The following is a 23946-nucleotide window of genomic DNA, read 5'->3' on the forward strand; positions in this document are numbered from 1 at the left end:
GCGGGAGCAGAGAGGAGGGAGAAGGGAGGCGGGTAGGCCGGGAGGGAGGGAGGGAGGGAACGAGGGAGGGAACGAGAGAAGAAGGGAGGGAGGGAGGGAGGGGGCGGGCCGGGCTGCGAGCTCCGCTCCGTTCGTTCCGCCGCCGCCGTTGCCGCCTCACACACTCCAGGAGCCGAAGCTCGGCGCGGACGCGGAGCAGCCCGGGGCTGGTGCGCCTGGAGCCCGAGCCCAGTCCGCTTGAGCCGGAGCCGGAGCCCTAGCCCCGCCTGGAGCCGGCTCATGGACAGCGGAGCCGGGAGCCGGCGCTGCCTCAAGGCGGGTAAGGAGCAGCGTATCTCAAGTCCTGGCGGCGTAGGCTGTGGGAACCGAGCGGAGACCGGACCCGAGCGGCCGGAGCGGCTATGGCCGGCTTTGCCGGGTGGGGGAGGGGAATGGGTGAAGGATGGAGCGGGGAAAGGATGGGGGTGGGGTGGGGTAAGGAGCGAGTCTGATCTGAAGGATTGCGTCCCCGTTTCTATTGCTGCCCCTGACCAACCAAGATATTCAGGTCCCTTGAGGCGGGTGCCCCTCTCCCTCAGGGACTAGAGACGATATTTGGAGACTGGGGCGCTCCCACCCGATTAAGGCCCGCAGGAAGGGAGGTGCCCAGAGCATGGAGGCGGGGGTATGTGGGGGTGGCAATGGTGGGCGGGGGAGGGGGCTTCCCGGGAGCACCCTTGCTACCCTCCCTCCTCCGCTCCCCTAGTCTCCCACAGTCTTGGTGTGTATATGTGGCGTGCGTGTGTGCGCGTGTGAGTGTGTGTGCGCGCGCGTGTGAGGGTGCGTGTGTGTGTGTGTGTGTGTGTGTGTGTGTGTGTTAGAGGGTGGGTGGGGGCGAATCCGCTTTGCATCTTTCCCTCTGGCCCGGCAGCCTGGACCAGTTCCCGCCTGGAGTCCCGGCGCTGGGAGTGGGCAGGGGAATGGATGCAGAGCCTAGAAGCTGCGTCAAGGGGAAGGGTGGTTAGAGAGCTTGGGGGCCAGGAATGGAGAAGAGAGGCTCGGGGGTTGGATTGCGGTAAACGCATGATTTTTTTTGCGGGGTACGCGCACTGCCGGCGTTTGAGCTGTGGGAGGGAGGTGGCTCTCGGAGGAGAAATATACCAAAGGAAGCTTCCTCTCCACACACCACCTCCCTAGCCCTCCCCCCTTAATAACACTTGTTGTGCCTCCTGTTCCCTGGAGCGTTTCTCAATCTCCCTCCCCCACCCCCACCCCCGTTTTGAGATACACTGATAGACCCCACATACATCATGAAGCTTGATGCAAAGGCACCGACATAAAAACATCTTCAGAAACACACGAAGACACATCAGGGTGAGCACACACCCCAGCACTCCACCTCACATAACACCCTAACATACTGTGCCTCTCTCTCACACACCCTACAGCCCTACAGGCACACACACTAACACAGTGTTCACTTACACCTACCTATCAGCGCACACTCCAAGACACTGTCTCTGCCTTTCACACAGTCTCCTTTTTTCCTAGGTGACCAAATTTAGATGAGGGAGGGCTACTTTGGCCATCTCCTTGGGGACTCTGTTCTCCTGATTTCCCTTGTAGTCTCTCCTACTTGAATCACGACATTGTTATAAATGTCAAGCTTGCCAGAGTCCTTACTGCTGCTTCTGCTCAGCTCCCTGCTTCCAGATTCAGATTGTGGTTTCTTTCCTGCACCCTCTTCCCTTCACCCAGGGATCCTACTTCCCCAACCTCTGTTACTGATTTCCTCTCAGTGGTTCATCTCCCCAATCACCTCTGCTTATAGTTTGGTCTCATCAGTCAGTAATTATGATTATGGTATGGAGGGAGATAGAATAAATTAATAAATCTGGAAGTATTTATTGACTACGAACTGTGATAAGCACTGCACGCCTAGCTAAGGGTACAAATTAAAAAATGAAGGCAATCTTTTCATTCAAGGAGCTTACATTCTAATGGGGAAAACCCCCACATAAAGGGTAATGGTGGGTGGAAGAGGTGGAAGAGGTGGAATTTGGTTTGAAAGTTACCTGGATAGTGAATTAGAGCCACGGCGTAGACTGATACTATTAATTTAAGGAGACATAGTAATCATGGGAACATCTGCCCCTTCCTCCAAACACTGAGATCATTTACTAGACCCCCCTTCTTCACTAGGCTGTGACTGGGATTGCAGAAGCCTTAAGAATGGTCTTTGCTAGGAGTCTTACATACCTGGCACCTTATACTGGAAGGTGGCCCCAAGTGGCTTTGTTCCCCTTTCTCTGCCAGGGAATAGGTAAGGTGTTGTCTCCCACACACAGTTAGGTCACTACACTAGCCCAAACACACCTGTGTCACTAGGGCACACGTGGGTTTATGAACTGGGCTTTTAAAAGCCTGTGGTGTCATGTGAAAGTCATGCACAGATGAATGGAAGAGACTCCAGAACTTAAGTTCTGGATCAGTAATGCATTCTACATATGACTCATTTTGAAAGACACACATTTAAGCTCACAGAGAGACATGCAAAGTCATACTGGTTAATACTTAGAACACTAGAATTCCCTTTCTGGCTCAGTTCTTCCTGTTTCCCAAACTCTCTCCTTTCATTGACCTCCATTTTCAACCTGTTCCCTGTTGGTATAAGAGGTGGTGAAGTTTTTTCCCCCCATCCTTATCTTGAAAGGATTTATCCCTCTCCCAGTGAAGAGGTAAAGGTCGGAAACTTCTTACTGCCTTAGAATGGGGCTGGTTTCGCCTAGAGAGGGAGGGGAATTAAGGCCCAGGGGCTAATTCATCCCTTCCCCCACTTCCGGCCCCGTGTCTTCCATCTCCTTTCCTTCTCTCTACCCTCTATTCTTTGGGATAAATTGCCAATGAATGACCCCCTACACTCACCTTTTGAGCTACTACTTTTGTGATTTCTGAACCTTCCCACCTGACTACACACTACTACTACATTCCTTCTTAGTTTTTGAGCTTCTTCTAGGTCTAGATGAAATGCTAGATTAAAAAAATATATAGTGTTGGTTGAAGGAGGCTATGTGTGCAATTTTAGGGAGCTCTTGGGGATCCAGGAAGACAGTGTTCACATTGGAGGGTAACTTGGAATCTTGACCATAAACTTGTCAGAAAATTCTGGAAGCTTGACTGCCCCAGCTAAACCATCACTCCCCTTTTTACTGTTTACAGCCCTCTCCTAAAGCTCTCAAGAGACATCTCCCCAGTTTTGTAGGTTCCAGAGTGAGCCCCTGTCATATCATAAACTCCATCTTTGTCCCCTGCCCCCCCCAATTTCTTTCCTTTCCCTTCCCTTGACCCCCCCCCTTTTAATTAGAGCCCATTTCCTGAGTTTGAAATCTAATTGTTGCATTGGAAAAAGTCAGGACCATCAAAGGCTCTGTGGGGGTGAGTGACATGTAGAATAAATAACAGTTTCTGAGTCCCCTGGTCCACTACCTTCCTTGTGGGAAGACCCAGGTTGTCCATGGAGCATAAAAGAGAGTTTCAGATACTAAGATAGCTGGCCAGTACAGAGAGAGGCATGTTGTGAAGAGAGACAGTTTCAATGGGTCTCGGAATAGAGCTTCCAGAAAGAAGGAAGCTAGTACTTCCGGGACAGTGGGAGGACTAGCACCTAGTGCAGTGAAGTGATTGGTGGGGTGTAGTTCTGGTGGGGTGTAGGCTCTAGGGCAGGATCCCAGCCTGTTGTACATTGAGAATCACTGGGTATATTTTAAGATCCTGGGTACCCTGCTACTAAGACTGGGTCTTGGATGTATATCCAAAGGAGGGAATATCAGCCTCTGGGAAATGCAAGTTAGATTGAGCTTGTGACTGAGTGGGAAATAAAAGCTAATGAAAAATAAAAAGATCACCCTGGGGGGAGGGGTGGCACTAAAGGGGTGAGTTTGAGTCTGATTTATGGAGAGTGGTTTCTGTCTCTTGTGGCCCTAGAAGACAGGGTGAGATCTACCGGTGCCAGAGAATCAGTAGTAGTCCTTTTGAGACAAGAATTAAAGCTAAGGGACTAGTGGCTAGGGGAAAAGAAATAAAAATGGTTTAAAATTTTTCTTCCTTCTCAAAACCTTCACAAAATCTTCCATTAACTTGATTGCCTTCGCTAAATAATCAATTTTTTTTGTTTCCTCTTTGCCATTTTGCTTCCAATTTGTACTTGTTGATACATTCATTGTTCTGTAATTTGTCTTAAATTGCTTTCAGTGTGTTTTTACCATTGTCAAATGAACTACAAGCTCTTCAAGGAAAAGGATAGTTTCTTTCTGTCTCTGTCTCTATCTCTCATTTTTTTTTTTTTATTGTAATCATCTTCTTCCCTTTGACTTGCTGGGAGTGATGTGTTCTGGAGGCCTGAAGGCAACCCCTATTTCCCATCCATTGGGATTCCCTTTTCCCATCTTCTCAACCCCAGAAGCAAAAGGGGAAATCTCCATTTCTATCCTTGGAACATACATGAGCACTCCCTTCCCTACCTTGGGTTTCAGGTTCCAGAGCAATTAAGACATTTCCTTTCAATTATCTGGCCCCAACTCCTCTTCCTCCTTCCCTCTAACCCTACTATGACTTCCCAGACTCCGGTCTCCAAGGTTGATGAGGAATCTCTTGGGTGGATGGGAGGGGCAGAGCTCTTGCTTTGAATGGGGTGGAGAGTGAGGGAGGAGAAAGAAGAGAATTTCCTAACAGCTTAAAAGGCTTCTGACTGGGATAGATAACTTTCAAAGATCTTCCTAGGACAAAGTCCATAGTTGGGTGGAGGGAGGGCAGGGAACTAGCTGGCCACCTGTTTTATTGTTCCACCCATACTAACAAAGTCAATCTCTAAGCCTGTGGGCCTGTTTATTTTAGTGTGATTTCTGTCCAGTCCAACAGGAGTTGAGTTAGGGTTCTTAAAACTGATTTTCCTTGCTCTTTCCTGCCCCCCCCCCCATCCTCTCCAAGTAAATCAGTATCATTCCCTTTTCTGGGATAATCTCCTTCCAGGTTTCAGGGAAGCATAGAGTGTGTAGGGGAGAGGGAATAGCAACCAGAGGCTCACAGCTTCTAATTTCTCCGCTAAGGATAGACTATGCCAATCCATGTCGTCACCACTTTCCAGATTCGCTTTTCTTTGTCTCCTGTGGCCTTACTGGCCTTGATACCCTTTCCTAGGATCTTTTTGCCTTCTGCCCTTACTCTTATTCCCCGTACAGATCCCTCTTACTCTGATTCTCTCATAGAATACTAGGCCAGTCTGGGCTAGCTTGTAGGGTCTTATAGCCTGATCTCTCAGTGCCCCTTATCCCAGGAACCCTAGGTTATGGACTCATTTTCTTTATTACTTTTTTTTAAACCCTTACCTTTTGCTTTAGAACCAATGCTGAGTATTGGTTCCAAGGTAGAAGAGCAGTAAGGACTAGGCAATCAGGGTTAAGTGACTTGCCCAAGGTCACCCAGCTAGGAAGTATCTGAGATCAGATTTAAACAGAACCTCCCATCTCTAGACTTGGCTCTCTATCCACTGAATCACCTAGCTGGCCCATGTGGACTCATTTTTATCAAACCCATCTTGGTATAGAAACCTAACTGATTGCAGCAGGCCCAGGGGGTTAAGAAGGTTTCTGATTTCTAAAACCAGGAGACTCTTTGGGACATGGGAAGGTGAGGGATTGGGGTGTGTGTGTGTGGAGTACAAATGAGAAGCAAGGCATGCAAGTAGGGGGTTGCTATTTTCTAGTCAATATGAAATTGTTTTTCCCATTTCTTCTCTGAGGCACCTTATTTTTTTTTTTATGCTATTTCCTCAATTCATGGACATAACACTAGGCAATATAAACATATCTCCTTCAAATACATGCCTTTTGCCATCCCCTAATTGTGGCAGGGCCTTTGGGATAAGGTGACCAAAATGGGGACAGATAGCCTTAAACCAGGTGCTTCCTGATTCCCTTCCCTTTGTCTAAACTTAAGAGATGTTCTCTGGTGATAGTCCTAAGGTATGTGTACAGCATATGGTGGTGGGTGTCATTAATGGAGGTGTAACCTTTTGTTCTCAAATTAATTAAGAACAAGCCTTTATTTGTATGTAGAATACAAGAAAAATAGAGGATATAATCCCTGGAATTTATAGTCTAGGTAGAGAAATAAGACCGACGTGAAAAGCCAAGTAATAATAACAAACAATAATGGGAGAGCTGTTAGTTGCTCAGCTGTTAGTTGATTCATTGCTTAATAGGTGGTACAATAAATAAGTGCTCTGAATTCAGAGGAAGGGAGGGGATTAGTGTGGGCAGGAGTAATGGGGGGAGGCTTCTTAGAGGAGAGACTTCTAGAAGTGGGTCTTAAAGAACAGCTCAGAGAGACTAGGTGTCTCAGTGGTTAGAGGACTGGCCTTAAAGTCAGAGTTCAATTATGACCTCAGTTATTTACTAGTTGTGTCACCCTGGGCAAGTCACTTAACCCAGTTTCCTCATCTGTTAAATGAGTTGGAGAATCAAATGACAACCCATTCTTCTATCTTTGCCAAGAAAACCCCAAATGGGGAAAGAAGAGTCTGACATGAGTAATTGACAAAATGTTTCCATGTGGGGAGGAACAGGGAAGGCAGTTCACCTGTATAATGTATTGAGCAAACCCTGGATGATGTGTGTTGGGGATGTATTTAATATGCCTAATATGTCTATATTGGAGGGTTCTCCTAGGATTGGAGTTCCTAACCCAGGATCTGTGAAATTTAAAAAAAAGATATTTTGATGACTTCTGATATAATCCATTTCCTTTGTAATCCTATGTGTTTTGTACATTTAAAAGAATCTTATTCTGTGGAGAGCCCATAGACTTTACTAGACTGCCAAAATGGCCCATAATACACACACAAAAATTAGGAAACTATTATGGGAGAATAGGAATAGTTGAGGTTGGAAATCATGGGACCATAGAATTTGTACCTGGAAGGGGCCTTAGAAATTATATAATCCAGGGGCAGCTGGGTGGCTTAGTAGATTGAGAAGCAGACTCAGAGACAGGAGTTCCTGGGTTCAAATCTGACCTCAGACATTTCCTGGCTGTGTGACCCCATGGGCAAGTCACTTAAACCCCATTGCCTAACCTTTACCACTCTTCTGCCTTGGAACCAATACATAGTATTGCTTCTAAGATGGAAGGTAAGAGTTAAAAAGAAGAAGAAATTATATAATCCAGTCCCTTCATTTTATATTGGAAGAAACTGAGGCCCAGATAGTTGGGTAAAGTGGTTTATGGGACACACTCTTCCTGTAGATTGGGGATGGACCCTAAGTTGTCAGGTTAAGGAGTTTGACCTTTAATGAAGTGGTGGGCATGGATCGCTTGAAAGACAGTAGAATGAGGTGAGCAATGGTTTAAAAGGGTAGGATCTAGTACATCTTTTTGCCTAAGAGAGTAGGGATTGGAGCCTGGTTCAGACTGCAAATACATTAGTGAATTGGTTTAGCTCCTTCTTTCGATTCTAGAGATAGAAGAATTTAAGCCTGGGAGAAGTGTGGATTTGCTGAAAGGCCTTGAAGGCTGAGTGGCTTGTATTGGGATTAAGGGAGATTCCTGGGCCGGAGTCTTGGTATTTCTTTTTCTTTCTTTCTTTCCTTTATTTACTCATTCCTTCTTTCCTTTCTTCCTTCCTTCCCCCTCCCTTTCTTTCTTAGGGTAAGGTGGGCATGAAGGGAAAAGTAGTCAGTCACATTGTGTGGAACAGAAGCTAAGGAGTCGCTTTTTAGTAGGGGTCACTTTAAGGGGGTGCAGATTTCAGGTAGGATAGGGAGGGATCTGCTGCCTTCTAGAAGAGATCTAGCAGGGGCTGAGTGTACATGGGGCGGGGGGTGAAGGCAGAGAGGCAGGGAAGGGTGTGTGTGTGTGTTTGTGGCAGGGCTGGCAGCTCCTCTTCTAGTCTGACCTGCTTGAGTCCTGGGTCAGGATTCTTGCCAGGGAACCAAGGACAGGCTAGGGCAGCTCCCCATTGTTTTAGCCTCACTCCTAGCCCTGGCCCCAATTTTGACCTCTGCTCTCTCCAGGCCACATGACCCCTGTCGCAAGCTTGGCTTGTGCAGTTTCCACATCCCTTCCCATCCCTTCACTAGGTTACTGTTCTCCTTTACCCAGATGTTCCCTAAATTTTTGCTAAATTCACTTTAATTTCCTGTGCCAGAGACCAGTGTGGGTGGTATAATAAAGGCTAGGCCATTGGTTCTTAAACATTTTTGTAGCATAGACTCTCTGTAGCAGTCTGATGAAGTTTGTGGACCCTTCTCAGAATAATGTTTAAATACGAAAAATAAAATATATAGAATCACAAAAGAAACCAATTTTATTGAAATACGATAGTCAAAATATATTTTAAAAAAAATTATGCAGACCCCCAGGTTAAGGCTCTACTATAGCTAAGACTGCCCTTCCCCTCCCCACATCTCTAACCTTTAAGGGTTGCCTGACAGAATTCTATGGGGAAGCTTGCCTTCAGGCTCCAGCATCAGAAGCAGTATTTGTAGGGACCAGGGGATTTGGGGGAGGTACAGACACTGCAGAATGGGGAACCCTTTGGATAAAGGCTCCAGGCATTGGTTTCCTTCTCTATCTCAGTATCAGGGTAATTACGATGAGTAACTAAGTGGAGATGCCAGTGAGAGGGAGGTGCAAAGTTGGAGAGAGGGAGGAAAGGAAGCTGAACTAGGGAGCTCCTGTCAGTTGGCTCAGGGCGTTTCTCCCGTGGGAGCTGCTTTGCAGCTCTGTTCTGGGGCCTCTTACCTGAATTTCCAGCTGCCTTCTCCTTCTGCCACTGAGACACCTGCAACTTGGAGTCTAGCTTTTGAGCTGGGGCATCTGGCCTAAGACTGGACCCAGGACGAGGGGCTTGGTTTTCAAAAGAAAGGGGTTGCTCATAGCTGACAGTCTGCCTTTGTATCTTTCCTCTTTGTTAGCCCTCCCGACCCCGCTGCCTGCCAGAATGGGGCCCCCACGGTCTAGCCTCAGCTCCTGGTGGAGGCTGTTGCTACCCCCCATACTCCTGGCCCTACTGCTTGCACCTTCTCCAGGAGCTGCCACGAGGGTTGTGTACAAGGTACAGGAGGAACAGCCACCCAACACACTCATCGGGAGCCTGGCTGCTGACTACGGCTTTCCTGATGTGGGACACCTGTATAAGCTGGAAGTGGGTGCCCCATATCTTCGAGTGGACGGCAAGACAGGTGACATCTTCACTACAGAGACCTCCATTGACCGAGAGGGACTTCGTGAATGCCAGAATCAGCTGCCTGGTGAGCCCTGCATCCTGGAATTTGAGGTGTCAATCACAGACCTGGTTCAGAATGGCAGCCCCCGACTCCTGGAGGGCCAGATTGAAGTGCAGGACATCAATGACAACACACCCAACTTTGCCTCCCCGGTCATCACACTGATGATTCCAGAAAACACCATGGTGGGTGCCCTCTTTCCTATCCCTTTGGCCTCTGACCGTGATGCTGGCCCCAATGGTGTTGCGTCCTATGAGCTACAGGCAGGACCTGAGGCCCAGGAGCTCTTTGGTTTGCAAGTAGCTGAGGACCAAGAGGAGAAGCAGCCACAGCTCATTGTCATGGGTCACCTGGATCGAGAACGCTGGGACTCTTATGACCTGACTATCAAGGTTCAAGATGGGGGAAGCCCACCTCGGGCCAGCAGTGCCCTGCTCCGGGTCACTGTTCTAGACACCAATGACAACGCACCCAAGTTTGAACGGCCTTCATATGAGGCAGAACTGTCTGAGAACAGCCCTGTGGGTCACTCTGTTATCCAGGTGAGACCACAAGTCAGGTGAGATTTACACACACACATAGACATTCTAACAGGTCCCATCACTTCAGTTTTCTCTGTCCTCCTGGATAATTTTCCCAACCAGTCTTTCCCAGAGAGGAAGCCCATGGTTTGGGAGTCTAGACAGCTGGCTCAGGGAGGGATATACTGGTTCACTGACTGAAGACTCCCTGTAACCAAACCATGGGAACAGCCCCAGGGGCCAATTGGGCTTTTGGGGCCATCGTCTGGAACCAAGGGAGCCATCTTTCCAGACAGGTAGGTGTATCTCCTGCTGTCATCTTGGACCCTGGCCTCATGCCAGGCCTTGCTCCTCTCTAATTCCCCATGAGCTGTACCTTTGAAGTCAGGGTGCAGAAGAAGAATTTAACCCTGTGGTCATTCTTCCCTGGACACCGTTATCTGCCCTAAGGTATACCTTGCCTTAATAGCTGAAGTGTCCCCCTCAAAAGTCTTAGGATCACTAGGACAGTCTAGGGACTTGCACAGAGTCTGAGAGACAGGAATAGGGATAAAAGAGAGGCAGGGATGGGAGAGAAGTAACAATGGGAAAATCTAGTAATACAGACAGAAACTGAAGAGAGACAGAGATAAGACTTAAGAGATAGGGACGAGACAGACAGGGATAGGAGACAGAAATGGGAAAGAAACAGGAAGAGAGGCAGGTATGGTAGAGAAACAGATGAGAAAGGGACAAAAATAGAGACCAAGAAGGCAGAAAGGAAGAGACAAGGATAAGCACGATACTGAGAAACAAGGCTGGGAGAATTATAGAGACAGACAGAAACCAAGAACGATACACAGATGGAGACAGGGTAAGGCAATGACTGTGAGAAAGCCAGATAGAAACTGAGATTGCCAGAGATAGATGGAAAGACAGTGGAAAACAGAATTAGACAAAGATGTACAGCCACATGATAAGAAGTGACTTGCAGAAGGGAGAAGAAAGGAATGGGAAGGTGAGAGAAGAATGAGAACCTTCCAGCATTTTTAAATTCTTGGGTGTGCTGGGGCAGAGGTAAAAAAAAAATGTTTTTTGATCAGGCCCTTTGGCTCTTAAATCTGGAAAAAGTCCTATGTGGTCAGCTTCTTGGGCAGAGCCAGTTTGGTCCCGAAGAACACTCTCCAGGTCTATGACCTTGCCAAGCCTGAAGACCCCAAAACCCTGGCATGCGCCCCCTCTCCCAGCTCTTCTTTAAACTTATGTGGGAGTTGAGAGATGGGGAAGGGATAGATTAGCATGGAAAACAGAAATGGGAAAGAGACAGGAAAGGATGCAGGTGTGGAAGAGAAACAGATTTCTTGAGGCAAAGATAGGAAGACAGAAAGGAAGAGACAAGGATGAAAACAATACAGGGAAACAGAGATGGGAGAATTTTAGAGACAGACAGAAACCAAGAACGATACACAGAGGAGACAGAGTAAAGGCAAAGATCAAGAAAGCCAGATAAGAAACTAGGAGACAGATTGCCAGAGATAGATAGATAGTGAAAAACAGAGTTAGCTTAGAGATGAACAGCCATATGACAGGAAGTGACTCGAAAAGGGAGAGGAAGGGAAAAGAGAACTAGAGAGAAGAGTGAGAATTTTTCAGGCTGGCTTTGAGGGTTTAGGGTTATTTTGGGGCCAGAGAAACAGAAAGTCTTGGCCAACCTTGTAGACACCTGTTTCTAGAAAAAGGACCCAAAAAGGAAATATCTAGGGTAGTGCCCTGGTTGGGCAAAGCCAGTTTGGCTCTAGAGAACATTACCTAGGACAATAGCCCTCTTGGGCCTGAACCCACTCCATAGTTCTTTTTCCCAGGTACCGCGGTGTCTCAAAGCTTCCTCTGCCCGTCCCCTGACTGGGTGGTGCACAGCTCCACGGTCATTCATGCCCGCCTAGTGCCCTGATGCCACCCATGTTTGGGTTGAGTGGGGCCTGGTGCGCGTCGGTGTTGGCGTGGGAGGGCGTGCCCACCGTGCAGGGACAGACAGCCCATTGTTTGGTGTTGGGAGCCTAGCCTGTCAGGCAGGAGCTGCCAGCCGGCTTCGTGGCCCTTTGCCAGCCCCTCCTCCTGACTGAGGGAGCCCCCGGTGGCAGCCCAGGCCGAGGCCCAGCTCCGTCACGTTGCTGTGCTCCTTGGCAGCCGCCACAACCGGTTCCCCCGGTTTGACAGAGCGGTATTGGCTGAGCCTCTGGCGCTGACTGCTTCCCTCTGACCCACATCCCCACCTTATTGCTTTGGAAAGAGACCCCTTGCTCAGGGCCTGCACACGCAGGCGCACAATAAGCACTCACCCTCACCGACAGTCCTACTTTCCAGGCTCCTTTTCCCTGTCCAGAGTGAGGATGGGAGTTCAGGGTATTCTCTAATAAGAATAAAGTTTTACATATATAGTCTTTTTTTTTATTTTTTAAATACTGTCACATATGATTTCATATTTAATTCTCCCAAGAGTCCTGTGAAGTTGGCAGGTGTAGCTAGTATGCCCCTATTTCACATATGGGGAAACCGAAGCCCCAAGAGTTTTAATGATTTGCCTAGAATTATATTGCTAGTTTGTTTTTATTTTTTAACTGATACCTTCTGTCTTAGAATCAATACTGTGTATTGGTTCCAAGGCAAAAGAGCGGTAAAGGCTGGGCAATGAGGTTTAAGTGACTTACCCAGGGTCACACAGGTAAGAAATGTCTGAGGCCAGATTTGAACCCAGGACCACTGAACTACCCAGTTGCTCCCTTACATTGCTAGTTTCTTTCTTTTCTTTTTTTTTTTTTTTCCATTTTTAAACCCTTAACTTCTGTGTATTGGCTCCTAGGTGGACAAATGGTAAGGGTGGGCAATGGGGGTCAAGTGACTTGCCCAGGGTCACACAGCTAGGAAGTGTCTGAGACCAGATTTGAACCTAGGACCTCCCGTCTCTAGGCCTGTTTCTCAATCCACTGAGCTACCCAGCTGCCCCCACATTGCTAGTTTCTGACAGAGCTACGGCAGTGGTCAGCTTTCTTCTTCATGGCATTGCTCCTTAAAGCACTAGACATCTCCTCTCCTCCACCCCCATGTCTGAGAGGGTGCCCCCAGGTGCTAAATCTGCTTTATTAATGTTCTTTCGTTCCACCCCTATCCCCACAGGTGAAGGCCAATGACTCCGACCAGGGTGTGAATGCGGAGATAGACTATACGTTCCACCAGGCTCCTGAGGTTGTGCGACGGCTGCTCCGGCTGGACCGAGCCACTGGCTTGATCACGGTCCAAGGCCCGATAGACCGCGAGGACGTGAGCGTCCTTCGCTTCTTCGTGATGGCTAAGGATCGAACGGCTAACCCCAAAAGCGCCCGTGCCCAAGTGGTGGTGACGGTGAAGGACATGAATGACAACGCCCCCTCCATTGAGATTCGGGGCATCGGGCTGGTCACGCACCAGGACGGCATGGCCAACATATCGGAGGACGTGCCGGAGGAGACGGCGGTGGCCCTGGTGCAGGTGTCGGATCGTGACGAGGGAGAGAATGCTGTGGTCATGTGCGTGGTGGCGGGCGACGTCCCGTTCCAGCTGCGCCAGGCCAGCGAGACGGGGAGCGACAGCAAGAAGAAGTACTTCCTTCAGACCACCACGCCGCTCGACTACGAGAAGGTCAAGGACTACACCATCCAGATCGTGGCCGTGGACTCCGGCAACCCTCCGCTCTCCAGCACCAACTCCCTCAAGGTGCAGGTGATCGATGTGAACGACAACGCCCCCGTTTTTACCCAGAGCCTCACGGAGGTGGCCTTCCCGGAGAATAACAAGCCCGGGGACCTGGTCACCGAGGTCAGCGCCAGCGATGCGGACTCGGGCTCTAATGCCCAGCTGGTCTACTCCCTGGAGCCCGAGCCGGCTGCCAAGGGCCTCTTCACGATCTCCCCCGAGACCGGTGAGATCTGGGTGAAGACGTCGCTCGATCGAGAACAAAGGGATAGCTACGAGCTGAAGGTGGTGGCAGCCGACCAGGGCAACCCCAGCCTTCAGGGCACGGCCACGGTCCTCGTCAATGTGTTGGATTGTAATGACAATGACCCCAAGTTCATGCTGAGTGGCTACAACTTCTCGGTGATGGAGAACATGCCGGCCCTCAGCCCTGTAGGCATGGTGACTGTCATTGATGGGGACAAGGGTGAAAATGCCCGTGTGCAGCTCACGGTGGAGCAAGACAATGGTGACTTTGTCATCCAGAACGGCACTGGTACCATTCTCTCCAGTCTGAGCTTTGATCGAGAGCAGAAAAGCACGTACACTTTCCAGCTAAAAGCGGTGGATGGGGGTGTGCCGCCCCGCTCAGCCTATGTTGGGGTCACCATCAATGTGCTAGATGAAAATGACAATCCACCCTTTGTCACTGCCCCCTCCAACACCTCCCACAGACTGCTGACTCCTCAGACCCGGCCCGGCGAGACGGTTAGCCAGGTCACAGCCGAGGACATTGACTCGGGCATCAACGCGGAGCTGGCCTACATCATCGCGGGTGGCAACCCCTACGGGCTCTTCCAGATTGGGCAGCAGTCTGGTGCCATCACTCTAGAAAAGGAAATTGAACGGCGTCATCACGGGCTCCACAGATTGGTGGTGAAGGTCAGTGACCGTGGGAAGCCCTCTCGCCACGGCACCGCCCTGGTCCATCTCTACGTCAATGATACCATAGCCAACCGGACCTTGCTGGAGAACTTGCTTGGCCATAGCCTGGACACGCCACTGGATATTGACATAGCCGGTGACCCAGAGTACGAGCGCTCGAAGCAACGTGGCAACATCCTGTTTGGTGTGGTGGCTGGTGTGGTGGCGGTGGCCCTGCTCATTGCCCTGGCGGTGCTTGTGCGTTATTGCCGCCAGCGGGAGGCAAAGAGTGGCTATCAAGCGGGCAAGAAGGAGACCAAGGATCTGTATGCTCCCAAGCCAGGGGGCAAAGGAACCAAAGGTCCCAAGAGCAAGGGCAGAAAGAGCAAATCACCCAAGCCTGTGAAGCCCGTAGAAGATGAAGATGACACCGGACTGCAGAAATCTCTCAAATTCAACCTGATGAGCGATGCCCCTGGTGATAGTCCCCGCATTCACCTGCCTCTCAACTACCCACCAGGCAGCCCAGATTTGGGACGGCACTATCGTTCCAACTCACCGTTGCCCTCCATCCAACTACAGCCACAGTCTCCTTCGGCCTCCAAGAAGCACCAAGTGGTGCAAGATTTGCCTCCTGCCAACACATTCGTGGGCACCGGGGACACCACGTCCACGGGCTCGGAGCAGTACTCAGACTACAGCTACCGTACCAACCCCCCCAAATATCCCAGCAAGCAGGTAGGCCAGTCGCTGAGGCTCAGCACCCCCCGGCCCCCTCCCCACCCCTACCGAGGGGCTATTTGGACTGAAGTGTGGGAGTGAGAGTGGACTATTCTGATGTATCATCAATGACCTCCCAATGTGCACACCCACACCCACCCACACTCACACATCCCTGATATTATAGGGCCCCAATGGGAGCCTGGGGGGGGGGGGAGTAAACCATGCCTGGGAAGGGAGGGGGTTAACACTGAAGTCTGTACTCTCATTTTTATGGGACAGGGAAGCTGAGGGCAGTCTAGAGGCTTCCTGCTTGACTTAATAGGTGCCCAAGCAGTGAGGTTTCTGATTCAAGCAAGGCCAGTGGTTTCCTAAGGATGAGGCAGGGTTATATGGGGAAGGGGAGCAAAAATATTCTGCTCTTGGCCCGTGTGCCTGCCTCCACCTCCACTGTAGGGAAGAGGCTCTGCCTGGTCTTAGCTGTTCCTGCCCACGGGAGCTGGCACTACTCCAGATGTAGGGGAGTTCTGGAGGTGGGGGTGTATGGATGAGGGAAGGCACAAAACTTTTCCTGAATTCAGGATCTCTGACAGAGGTCACAGGCATGGGAGGCAGGAGTGAAAAGACCTGGCTTGGTTTAGGTTCAGAGTGGGAAGTGGGAGGTCTTTTGTCATGGTGGGTTCATTTCATACACAGCAACCAACTACACGTGTGCCTTTTATATGTGCTGTATGTTAACCTCTTCCTCTTCCCAGGGCCATGTCCAACCAGCCCAGGGACTTCTCAGGGCCTGGGCCCCAGCATTCCCTTACCCATCTCTGACAATAAAGTTCTCTATTTTTGGAGTTTTTGTTTCTTATTTTCACCTGGAACTGAGAGAAGGAGTGAGAGAGACTGGAAGCAGCCCCTTGTTCCCTCCCTTCCTTCCCACCCCATATTCCATCATTTCCCACTCCCCCACTTCCTATGTCATACCACCCTGGCCTCCTCTTCTTCCCCCCCTAGGCCCTACACCATGGTCCTTTATTGTACCCCACTTAGCCCTTGTGCCCCAATTCCTGTAGGCTTGGGGACTGAATCCTCTCCTCCCAAGAAACAATGCTGACTCCATCCTGTCTCCCAGTAAACTCCTTGTCCCTTACTCCCCTGAATTCATTCAAGTCCTCTGTGGAATAAAACTCTTCCCTAACCCTCCTTCCTCACCTAGAAAGGGAGACCATCCACATGAGATTCCCACTTCCAGGCGCAGCTCCCCTCAAAAGTCCTAACCAAGGTCTTGAATTATTTGATCCTTACACTTCCCGATCTGATGATCTGATCCTACCCCCACCCGCATCCCATCTCAATCTAAGAAGATCCAGGTCCCAGATGAAGTGCCCAGTCCAGCTGCCCCAGGTGAGGGCTTTGAGGTTGGTTGGTTTAAAGCTTGGGAGCCTCCTGGACTCCAAGGTGGGCAAAAGATCCTTGGAGGACATGCCCTGCTAGCTTGGCTGCTTTTTCTCATGTTCCCTGTGATCTCACTCCTTTTCTTTCCTTTACCCCATCGCCAACCCCAGAAAATAGTCATACTACCTTATGTTGTCCACCTCTACCAGGGCTGCAAGGAGGCTGGGCATAAGGGAAAGTTAACAGAAGAAATGGGATAGGGATGGCTGGGTGTCTCAGTCTGTGACTGACTGAATTGCTTCCAGAGGCTCCAGCCCTGTGCACCAGTGTGTGATGGGCAAGGCTCTGCCTTTGGGTGGGAGGATAAGGTGATCTCCCAACTCTGCCTCCTCCCTGCAGCCCTCTTCCTTGTTCCTTCCAGCTCTTTAGCCTTCCAGCACTGCTCACGCTCACTCTCTCTCCATCTCTCACTTCTTGCCCCCCTGGGTATGCCTTCACTTGCTCAAGGTGGGGGTTGGGGGTGAGATGCTTTACTCAAGGCCTGGGTGAGGGACCCCAGGTCCTAGGGGAGGCTACAAGGTGAGACAAGGCCGAGTCTCCATGGTGACGGGGAGGCTAGAAATCACTCCCAGGAGCCCTAGACCAGCAGTTCCAGCCTCTTGAATTCTGCCCACACACTACCTTGATTCTTTTGTTTATTCACAATATTCAGACCCATTCTCCAGGTTTTGTGAAGAGTGAGGCAAAAGGGTATTTCAGCTCTGTTAGAGGGTCATATTCCTATTCTACTTAGGGTAAAACCAGGAGGGAAGTCCACAGCTGCTTCTGCTGGCCCTCCCCTGTATTCCCCTTTTCCTTCTGTTCCTTTTTTCTTTCCTCTTTTCTCTCTCTCTTTTCCCCCTTTCTCTTCTTTTTTACTCTCCCTTTCTCCTTTTCCTAGAGTACTTTTCAGTTTTAATTCATGGTATTATCTTGTTTTCCCCCATTCCATAAGCTAAAACCTAACTATCTTTACTGATGTTCCCTGAAACATCGACATCCTAATGCCCAATATTCATCATCATCAAAAACATTTATTGTATACCTGCTGTGTGCAAAAAGACTTCCTATTCTATTTTCTGGGGGTTGGTGGTGGTGGCAGAAGAATGTTTAAGGTGAACATGGGCAATTTGTAGTCTAGTTGGGGAGACAAGTCTCAGAAGGCTTACCCACATCTGGGTAGGCATCACATGAGGAGTGCAGCTAATAACTGCTATGGAATTGGAAGGACATTGCTAAGGGCCCGGTGATCATGAAAGACTTCCCTGAGGCTTGAGCTGGTTCTGTAAGAAAGGATAGGATTTCGGTATGTGGAAGGGCCTGGGAATGGGCTATATAAAAGAGAGGGCAGGAAGTGGGCATGTTTATGGTGTGTTAGAGGTATGCTAAATTTGTCCGACCTGACTGCATTGGAGAGTTGGCATAGGAAAGTGGTGGGAGATAAGCTCCAGAGGCAGGTTGGGACTATGCCAGAAAGCCTTGAATGATGGGGTATGATCAGAATAGAAGCTGGCTGCAGGATATGAGGAGGCATGAGTGGTTTTTTAAAAGGGGAAATGACATCAGAACTGCTTTAGGAAGATTAATCTTGTTGTCTTATGTTAAATGATTTAGAAACAGGAAGTCCATTGTAATGATCTAGGACTGAGGTGGTAAAGACTTGGACTTGAGGTAGTAGTTGTGAGAAAGGATGGAATGGGTTCAAGGGAACCTTCAAGGAAAAATGGATAGTACTACATGACTCAGTGCAAAGGGAGAGGGAGGAGAGACAAATCAGATTAAAGTTCTAAGTCTGTGCAACTTTGAGAATATTGGTAATTGATGAACAGGGACTTTACTTCAGAAGGGAAAGCTGGTTTGAGAAGCAGCAATGATGTTTTGGTTTTGAGTATGAAATCTCAATGAAGTGGTTCGCTTACATCGTGGCATAGAATTAAGAGCTTCAAAGAGACCTCAGAGATGATGTAACATAGCCTTCCTTTCATTTTGTAGATGAAGAAACTTAGGTCCAGAACAGAAGTAGCTTGCCCAGGTGACACACTGTAAATAGAATGGGGCCAAAGGCAGCTTGGTTAGCACAGTGGATAGAGAACCAGGCCTGGAGTTCCAGAAGGACCTGGGTCCAAATCTGTCCTCAGGCACTTCCTAGCTATGTGACCTTCGGCAACTCAATTAATCCCGGTTGCTTAACCCTTATCACTCTTCTGCCTTAGAATTGATACTAAGATACCATGTTAAAAAGAAGAGGGCAATATTTGAAACCAGGTCTTTTGACTCTATATCCAGTACTCTGTTGACCACACTATGATAGTGTGGATGATGTCTGATAGGCAACTAGAGAAAGGAGACTGAGGCTCAGGAGTGTTGATACTAATCTGGGACTCATCTGGATAGAAGAGATAGTTGAAGCTATAAGAGCAAATAAGATTTTCAGAGAGGGATGATATAAACTGTAAATCACAGAATGCTGGAACACTGATGTATGCCCACATGTAGATCCTTAACCCATGCCACCATTCTGATCTCATTTTACCCTTGGCACCCAGATTTGTCTTCTACACCCTTTCAGCCTGAAATGCCCAGAATCCATGACTCATTCCTTCCCTTGATAATCAAGCCCTATATATATACCTAGGGAACCTCGGGTGGGTATTACATTCCTAGGAATGGAGTAATTTTGGGTTGGACTTCCTGTCTGTCCCTTGTTTCTTATCCAGTAAACCACCCCACATTCATCACTTTATTTTTAAGCTCCATTGATAGTGTGATATTTCAGTTCCCTTGGATAGAAACTGGGATATCGAGGAAGGCAGAAGTAGAGAGAACTAAGTTTAGAGAATTAAGGTCTAATCCGAGGTCACCCTCCCTTGATCTGTCTTGTCTAGCTTTCTCTTGCTCAGGGTGTTTTTGCTGGGGAACTGTAGGGTGATGACAGTGAAGGAATGACTCAAAAGCTATGAAGGAGGGAAATGAGGGTGAAGACCTCTCAGCCTCCTGGTTCTCCATTCCTGGTCTTTTCCCTGTTTTTTTTTTTTTTTTCTTAATGTGTCTTTAGTTTCTCATTCCTAGTTGTTTGCAGAGTTGGTGGCAGTCCCAGGGGAGTGTTTGGATGGCTTATTGGTGATACCAAATGCCAGATGCCAAACTCTCTTAGACTTCTTGACTAATCATTAACACCAAAGGGCTTCTTGGCTCTGAAAAACTCCCTACACTCCCAACCTTTGCCCCTAACTCCATCCCTGATCTCTGCTTCCTCTCAGTCCTTCATTTCCCCCAGCTAAGTACCTGTGGTGCACCATTTTTTCTTCTTAGTGCTTTCCTCCTGGGACTCCAATCTACCCACTTCCCCCTGTCATTTCTATAGAAATAATTGAAGTTCTCATTTTCTGACTTTCAGAGCCATTTTCTTGGTGGTGGTAGTGGTAGTGGGTCTCATTTGGAGTGTGATGCCTTCTAGCTTGACACCTCCACCCCCTTCCCACTACAGGAATGACAGTATTGCCATTGAGTCAAGAAAGTCAGCCAGTGTACCAGGAGCCAGGATGCCTGGGTCCTGTTCCTTACTTTTAGATGGTCAGCCTCTTCATCCTTCCTGTCACCTTCTCTTTAATCCTCACTTCCTTTCGTTTCTAAGTCTAAGTTAGAGTCAGTAAAGGGTATGGGAGGATGAGGGGATAAGAAAGTCTTTGTGTAGTTGGGAGGGTAACTGGGTAACCTTGAAAGGTAGCTTCACCCACAGACACAGGGTGATAGGTTCACAATGCAGAATGGGAAGAGGAACATGAGAAGGGAAAGGTAATGGAGGCTGCTGGGAATGGTGGCTTTGCTGGGGCCTGGACTTTGAGGAAGGGGCTTTGCTGGCATCTAAGGAGGCTGGGCAAAGGGTAAGGGAGCATGACCACTGGTGGGGGGCTGTGTATAGGCTTTGGGCAAGACCATCTGTAACTCTACCTCTTTCCACAGTTACCTCACCGCCGTGTCACCTTTTCGGCGACTAGCCAGGCCCAGGAGCTGCAGGACCCATCCCAGCATAGTTACTATGACAGTGGGCTGGAGGAATCAGAGACACCATCCAGCAAGTCATCCTCTGGCCCCCGGCTTGGGCCCCTAGCACTGCCTGAGGACCACTATGAACGCACCACCCCTGACGGCAGCATAGGAGAGATGGAGCATCCTGAGAATGGTGAGGGCACCTAGAAAACTCCGTGTGTGTGTGTGTGTGTGTGTGTGTGTGTGTGTGTGTGTGTTCCTGAGAGGGGTAGGGTAGTGGAAGAGAGGAATTTTGACCTAAAGACTTCTTCCTCATTTTGTTATTGGGGTGATAGTGAGGGCTTTCTGTAGTGGCTACTTTAAGAATGGTGACGTTTTCCTTTGGAAGTTCTCAAATAAAATATGTTTTGCATGTATAATTTCACATGTATAATTGATATCACGTTGCTTGTCTTAGTGAGCAGGGGAGGGAGGGGAGGGAAAAATTGGGGGCTCAAAATTTAAAAAGGAAAGAATATTAGAAAGTAAGTAATAAATTTCAGAAGAAAAGTAAAGGTCTCTGATAATGAGGTAGAGGACTGATAAAAAAAAACTGAAATTAGTGAAGGTACCTCAAAATGGCAAACAATCCAAATATAGATTTAGAGCTGGAAATGACCTTTAGAGATATAGATCATCTTAGCCCAGATCTCCCATTTTACAGTTGAGAAAACTGAGATCCAGAGAGATGAAGTGACTTGTTCAAGCACTTCTGACTCTAAACCCCAGTGTTCTTTTCACTGTACCATGAATATTGAAGGGATCTTGAGAGTGATGTGAAAATAGAGAAGAACCTTGAGAATGATCAAAGGGATCCTAGAAATAATGTAGGTGTCCTAAAGTCAGGGAGGATACTCCAAAAACTGTGAAGAGGTCTTGCAATAGGGGTACCCTGACAATAGTGAGAATATTCAGGGGATAGGGAACCCCAAGAATAGAGAAGGGGCCCTCAAACAATGAGAAGGCCTCAGAGAGTGGCCATGGGTCTCTTGTTGTCTGGGTGGAGAGGTCAAAGACAGTGAGCAGGTAGATCCGTTTCCCTGGAAGAAGAAGAAGGTAATGGATGGCTCTGGGGCAAAGCTTGTGATGTTTTCAGCTAAGGGAGAAATAAAGTCCTAGGGCCCAGTCTGGAAGGAGCACTAACTGAGGTGGGGCTAGAGCCTTGAACATCTGATTAAAGGTACTGGGGTGTCTAAGTCAGGGTGTTTGTGTACATTGCCAGTGTGACTGGAGAATGGGTTTATAGTATAAGAGAATTGGCCTATGGAACTTAAGACTCATGACCACCAGTCTCCTGGGTCTTACTCTACCTTTCCAACCTCTGTCCTCACCCCCTACCAAGTATTCTATGTCCCAGGCCCCCTGCCCACTGGATTGAGGCTTTAAGCATCCTTCCTCTTGCCCCATCTCACATTCTTTCCCTGTCCTCATTATGGAGGCTCACTGTTTCCATCCCTCCCTCATTCCCAACATACACACAGACACAGACACGCACACGCAGTTCTCATGAGGCATCTCATCCTTTTTGTGCCCAAGCAGAGCCAACTGGCCGGAGCAGGCCGTGAGGCAGAGCCACCAGGTATGTGGGAACAGCTCCGGGGTCCACACTGCTCACCTCAGGCCCTCAGGGTCAGGCTCGATTCTTCCTTCCCCTCCCCCCCCAACTCTGGGACCAGCCTCTATCACACGGGAATCTTTGAGCTTCCCAGGCCCTTGACCCCCCTTCCCTTCTCTTCCCGTTATGCTTCAGGGCCCCAGTGATTTAAAAGGTGAATAATGAGCGCTGTACAGCAGGCACCTTCCTGGGCAAGAGGCCAAGCCAGGGGAGGAGCTCCTTTCTGGAGCATGGGCCACCTTTCCAGTTACATCCCTAAGGCCGACCCAGGAGGGAGCTGGGGTGGGGTTCACTGCTTGCTGCCATCCCCAGGTGAGGGCAGACAGGGGGCAGCTGCTTCAGGAAGTTCTCACCCAGTGCCAGTCATTTCCGTAGAGACCTGCTGCCCAGCAACCATATTGGCTACTGGTGATGTCAGGCGGCCAACTCCTGTCCCCTGGGGTGTTTGGGGTGGGGAGCCAGGGCAGGGGTGGTGGTGGAAGGGAGGCCTGTGTGTGTGTGTGTGTATGCTCAAATTAACTAAATTGCACCCCAAACCCAGTTTTATGACTAGGTACACTTACTGTAGGGGGTGGGATTTGAGGGGGAGAGCATGGCTGTGTGTGTCTTAGGAGGGATGAGTAAAGGGGAGGGGGGAGAGAGAGAGAGAGAGAGAGAGAGAGAGAGAGAGAGAGAGAGAGAGAGAGAGAGAGAGAGGTTCCCCTTCTTCATAGGATTCTCTTCTCTCCCCTCAGACCTTCGACCTTTGCCTGATGTAGCCATGACGGGCACATGCACACGGGAGTGCAGCGAGTTTGGCCACTCGGACACATGCTGGATGCCCGGCCAGTCCTCCCCAAGCCGACGGTCTAAGAGCAGCGCCCTCAAACTCTCCACCTTCGTGCCTTACCAGGACCGAGGCGGGCAGGAGCCCGCAGGCGCCGGCAGCCCTAGCCCCCCGGAAGAACGCAACACCAAAATGGCCCCCGTCCGCCTGCTGCCCTCGTACAGTGCCTTCTCCAACAGTAGCCATGATTCCTGCAAGGACTCTACCTTGGAGGAGATCCCTCTCACCCAGACCTCGGACTTCCCACCCGCGGCCACCCCCTCTGCCCAGACGGCCAAGCGTGAAATCTACCTGTGAGCCCCAAGCAAGCCCCAGCCCACCTCCAGCCCCAGCCGGCCGGTATCCCTCGCCTGCCAAGAGGGTACCCAGGTATCCCTGTCCCCATCGGTCAGTCCCGGGGTGAGCTGATCCCAGGGTCCCTAACTTCCTACACATCATCTCTCTTCCCTCTCCAGCCCCAGGCATCCATCCCCACACAGGTCCAGTCCCCACAGCCTGGGAAACCCATTGCCCCACATGGGGACCAGGCCTTGGATCCTCCATGTTCAGCACCTCATCCGAATTCCTCTCTCCCAGGGCTGCCCACCTTGGGGAGCAGAAGCTACTGCAGAGCTGGGGTCCTGGCTGGGTCCCCTTCCAGTGACTTAAATTCCCTCCCCCAAACTTCCAGGGGACTACCCCATCACTTCCAGGGGGGAAGGGAAGCCAAGGGCCACATATCCTTAACAAATCCATTATCTCCTTGGTGGCTGGTGGGGTGGGGGAAGGTCAGGGCATCACCCTCAGAGCTCTGATATCAGGGTGGGGGTACCCCTTTCTGGAAATTTCCACAAGAGGGGTACTTGGGGGGGAATAGGGCCTGGGAAGTGGGGGGGCCTCAAAGGGCTTTAGTTACCAAAGGTGGAGTTGGGTGGGGGGTGGGCAATGGAAATGGTG

At 49.6% G+C, this 23946-nt stretch overlaps 1 protein-coding gene across 1 annotated transcript; it reads left to right on the plus strand.

Annotated features, from left to right (window-relative positions):
• Positions 1-256: 256 nt before the first annotated feature.
• On the plus strand, positions 257-23714 carry PCDH1 (protocadherin 1). The gene is made up of 5 exons (XM_044664523.1): positions 257-319; positions 8952-9805; positions 12938-15133; positions 20504-20723; positions 22919-23714. Exons 1-5 carry the CDS (start codon positions 280-282, stop codon positions 23305-23307), a joined length of 3699 nt encoding a protein of 1232 aa, XP_044520458.1. The 5' UTR covers positions 257-279; the 3' UTR covers positions 23308-23714.
• Positions 23715-23946: the final 232 nt, after the last annotated feature.

Source organism: Gracilinanus agilis, chromosome 2 (genome assembly GCF_016433145.1).
Source record: "Gracilinanus agilis isolate LMUSP501 chromosome 2, AgileGrace, whole genome shotgun sequence".
Lineage (NCBI taxonomy): Eukaryota > Metazoa > Chordata > Mammalia > Didelphimorphia > Didelphidae > Gracilinanus > Gracilinanus agilis.